Source organism: Cupressus sempervirens, chromosome 9, assembly GCF_028749045.1.
Source record: "Cupressus sempervirens isolate cs-2001-9-10 chromosome 9, ASM2874904v1, whole genome shotgun sequence".
In the NCBI taxonomy this organism is placed as follows: Eukaryota; Viridiplantae; Streptophyta; class Pinopsida; order Cupressales; family Cupressaceae; genus Cupressus; species Cupressus sempervirens.
The window spans coordinates 549,299,558-549,303,540 of record NC_143126.1 but is presented as its reverse complement, the minus strand read 5'-3'; the positions used below and the strand labels follow the sequence as shown (position 1 = coordinate 549,303,540).

The window sequence follows — 3,983 nt, the reverse complement described above, 5'->3', positions numbered from 1 at the left end:
CTAAACAGAGAAATAGAAGACAATAGAAAAACAAATTTCCAGGGTCTATATAACTCTGAGATACTCCATCTGCTTTAGTCAATCCCGTCAACCTATTCTGTCAACACAACATATATTTCTTATGTGCAGATTACCATATCAAGCATAACAAAGGTGGTCCTACTATTGAGCTATTATATAGATTGAGTTGGCATATGTTTGACTAATAATATATGTTTCTCCTTGTATAATATTACTAATCAACTTATCATGTTTAGGTGTTTTGAAGTCATCATTTATCATTATTTAATAATCTAAAAAGGAAGTCCCTTAAAGTGGAATTTTACAAGGTAATTGTCACAAACTTATAATTATTCTAGCAAGGGACATTACAGAAAGGCATGTGGTTCTTAGGAAATGAAAAAATATATAGATTTTCTAATGTACCTCCCAACAAGACGTTTGAATCCATTAAGAATGCTTTTAAATGATTTTCCATGTAACATAGAAAATAGAGAAAGTGCAGATGAACAAAAATGGTCAGTAATACACTATTTTGATTGGTGAGAATACATGTTTTTGGTACAGCTTTACATCATTTGGAAGAAGCTCTGCAACATACCATTCCTATGACATCCATTTTAAGCTCCACAGAAATGCTGCATATGATATTTTTTGAGCTTCATTCAGACAAGGTACATTTTCTCTTTTCATTATATGTTTGGTTTGTCAATGATTTCCTCCAGTTCGATTACGGTGCATCTCAACTAGCTGCTCCAATGATGCAATCACCCATCTATCTCCAGATTGTGCAAGCACTTGTTGTTTTACAGAATCTAGATAGATACTGACAGTTCCAAAGCCATAAACCTGAAGACCATCATGTGTGCGTCCCACTTTAGGGAAAAATTGGATGTCATGTTCTTGTGCATATGTTTCAATCACTTCCTTCAAACTCAACTGAGGTGCACCCATGGAATTATTCATGTGAATCCCACTGCCCATGGAAGCTGAGGCTTGCTGTTGAGCATATGCTGCTGCTGCTTGTTGCTGCTGAAGTGCCTCAAATTGGCGCTGCTCTGTCACCCTAAGATAGCTTACATTCTCTCTAGCCCCAGGTTGTTCCACAGTCATACCCTCTACAGCTTGATTCATCATTTCAAGGGCTACATTTAGCTGACTCCTTATCCTCTCATTAGCAAGAAGCTCGGGGCGAAATAGTCCTTTCCACCCTAAGAACCACTGTGTTACTTCATTAAAATCAGGATTTGAACAAAGCCAATGATACAAAACCTGTTGCCACTTTGGAAAAAATGCTGCCTCCAACATTGCAACCATATGATAAATGGGAATAGCAGATGCCCAAGCCATAACCCAGTTAAATTGGTCTAATTGCTGATTCGCTGGGTTGATTACAAATTCCTGCAGAACTGTCATCAGATTAGGTACAATGAAACGAACAATCAGTTGTTCCCAGCTAGCAAGATCAAATACAGTTTTCCAAGGTGATAAAATTGCATATGCAGATGCATCACTTGCATGCCAGGCATGAAGCACATTCCCCAACTTATAACGAATGGTTGGATATAAAGGCTCCATACGCTGGCCCAACAATGGAAGCCAAGGATGTAACCATGCATGTATTGGCACAGTCTCGCTTCGAGGATCCCAAGTATCCACTGCTGCTGTTAATTTTGGCATCACTATATGATCCAGAATATTATGAAGTACTGAAGCTGGTAGTAACTTCTCCCATGTCTCCAAAAAACGTAGCATAGGTTCAGGGTCCCTTGGCTCCCAGGAATTTGTAGCAGCTATTCTCACTGCTGGAAGAATAACTTCGGTGAAAAGTTGAGTGTAAGGAGTTGAAGAAGCAAGTTCTGCTTCCGTGTAAATGCCATAATCACGAGGCTCATTCCCTTGCAGAAGCCTCTGCCACAATGACATTACCTCTAAACCATGCAAAGGATGTTGAAGTGGTTCCCAACCTTGAAACACTCTTATAAGCAATGGTAAAGCAAATGCAGATGCAATACATGACAAATTGCACAACTTGTAGTCCTCCCGATATCTGTACTGTAAATTCTCAAAGACACTTGCAAGTGATTCCAATGTCATAGTACCTACCACAACACTTTCCTCAATTCTATCCAGTGCTCCCATAATATACTCTATGTTGTTCAGCTGTTGTTTCTGCCGTGCAGTCTCTTTCTGAAGCCGCTCCTTCTCCTTCTGGTATATGGCCACAGACTCCCTCTCATGCCTTAAATTCTGATCAAACTTCTGAATATCTGCCTCTACCATATCTAAAATCAACTTCACATTGTGTTGTAACTCTGGCATTGGTGTTTGATCCTCGATAGCTTTCATTTCAGCATTCAAGTTTTCAAGATTGGTCAACACCCTCACTTGAGGACCTCTCATATCGAGCACTTTCTGTATTGTTTCAACACCATGTTCTTGCTTCTGAGCTAACAGTTCTTCAGCTGTTTTGTATTCTTTATTCCTGCTTTTGTTTTGCTTGGACCACAGCTTCTCTTTTGTCCGGGGCTTAACCTCAATCACCTTATCTTCCCCCTTTTCTTCCATCACGGGCAATGAAGGTAAACCAGTGGATATTTCATTGAAATCATTGAAACCCATACCCATGTTCTTTGGCCTAAGCTTTGCCTCAACAGGAAGTGCAATCCCCTGTTCATTTTTTCCTAGACCTCCACCCTTGTAACCCATCTTCTCCAACAATTTCATTCCAATACCCTTGGTATGCTTCTCAAAAGTGCCAATCATGCCACTCCCCACACCAGCACTCTCCTTTCCTTTACCTGCTGAGCCCTTCGATCTATCTCTATCTCTATACCTTTCTCTTTCTCTTTCTCTCCTCTCTGCTCCTTCCTTGATTATCCTACCAAAAGCAGTCGGAAGAAAATTATCCTGCTCTTGAGTATCACCCAGGTCATCAGGCTTGAACCCTAACCCTGCACTGGTGCCAAGCACCCCCTCATCTTTTTCTTCAACCTTCTTATCGATTTCCTCAGAAGGCATAACGGTGCCAGTTGATACAAAATTGACAGGCTTGGTCAAATCCCCCTTTTTAATAAGATCCCTTCTCCTCCGTTTGGATGATCCTTCCTCGTCTGAATCGCTCTCATCAAATACACCGTAGAGCACATCATCCTTAGTCTGAGAGCGTTTTTCTTTCCGCTTTTTGTAATAAAATTCCCCTCCAATCCATTGCCCGTCCACATAATCATTTTCAACGCCAAATCTTTCCATATGCTGATATTCGTCCATACTCAGTTCTTGTACCCCAACTCACAACACTTACACTCGTTGAGGGGTTTTGTTGTAAAGATATTTCCCAGTTGATTACAGGACGAAAGTCCCACTTCAAATAAAACCGAAACAAAAAACCAGATGAAGATCAATAGAAAAATCCGTACCTGTAACTATGTGTGTTTAAATGGAGCATTTGGAGTGCCCACAAAGACAACCCGGTCTGATTTTCAGCGAAATCGTTAAAAAGCTCCAGAACTTCAAATTTGCAGTAATTAGGTAAAAAAAATAGATTTTTCTTATTAATTTTCCCCAGTAATGAACGATCTTTTCTGATATACATAACTAGAGTTAGTCCTTATTTACAGATAGGTATGTGCTCACGAATGAGAATGGCGCACTTCAAACGGACGTCGGAGATTTTTTATTTCTATTTTCATTTTTTAAAGAATAATTATGAATTTACTAGTTGAAGTCATCTTATATTTTATTTTTAGGAACACTTAAAATAACTATGTTTGCTTGACGAATCTTTTTATAATCAAGTAATCTAAATAAAACGTCAGATAAATAAATTGAAGAGGTTGATAATTTATTATAGTGGTGAATCATGAGGTGGTTAATTTATCGTACGTATAATTTGTAATGGATTTTATATTTATTTTTAGAGAATATTTTTATTTATTAATTAAATGTTAAATATGTACTATGTCATATTTGTTATTTTTCAA

General features: G+C 38.5%; 1 protein-coding gene across 1 annotated transcript; it reads right to left on the bottom strand.

Moving 5' to 3' along the window:
- Nucleotides 1–506: 506 nt before the first annotated feature.
- On the bottom strand, nt 507–3,643 carry STIPL1 (GC-rich sequence DNA-binding factor-like protein with Tuftelin interacting domain-containing protein). Its single transcript, XM_089801013.1, has one exon. The coding sequence runs from the start codon at nt 3,268–3,270 to the stop codon at nt 709–711; it is 2,562 nt and encodes an 853-aa protein (XP_089657139.1). The 5' UTR covers nt 3,271–3,643; the 3' UTR covers nt 507–708.
- Between the last annotated feature and the right edge of the window lie 340 nt (nt 3,644–3,983).

Coding starts and splice junctions, on each gene's coding strand:
- STIPL1 (XM_089801013.1), bottom strand. CDS start 3,270: ATGGACGAATATCAGCATATGGAAAGATTTGGCGTTGAAAATGATTAT.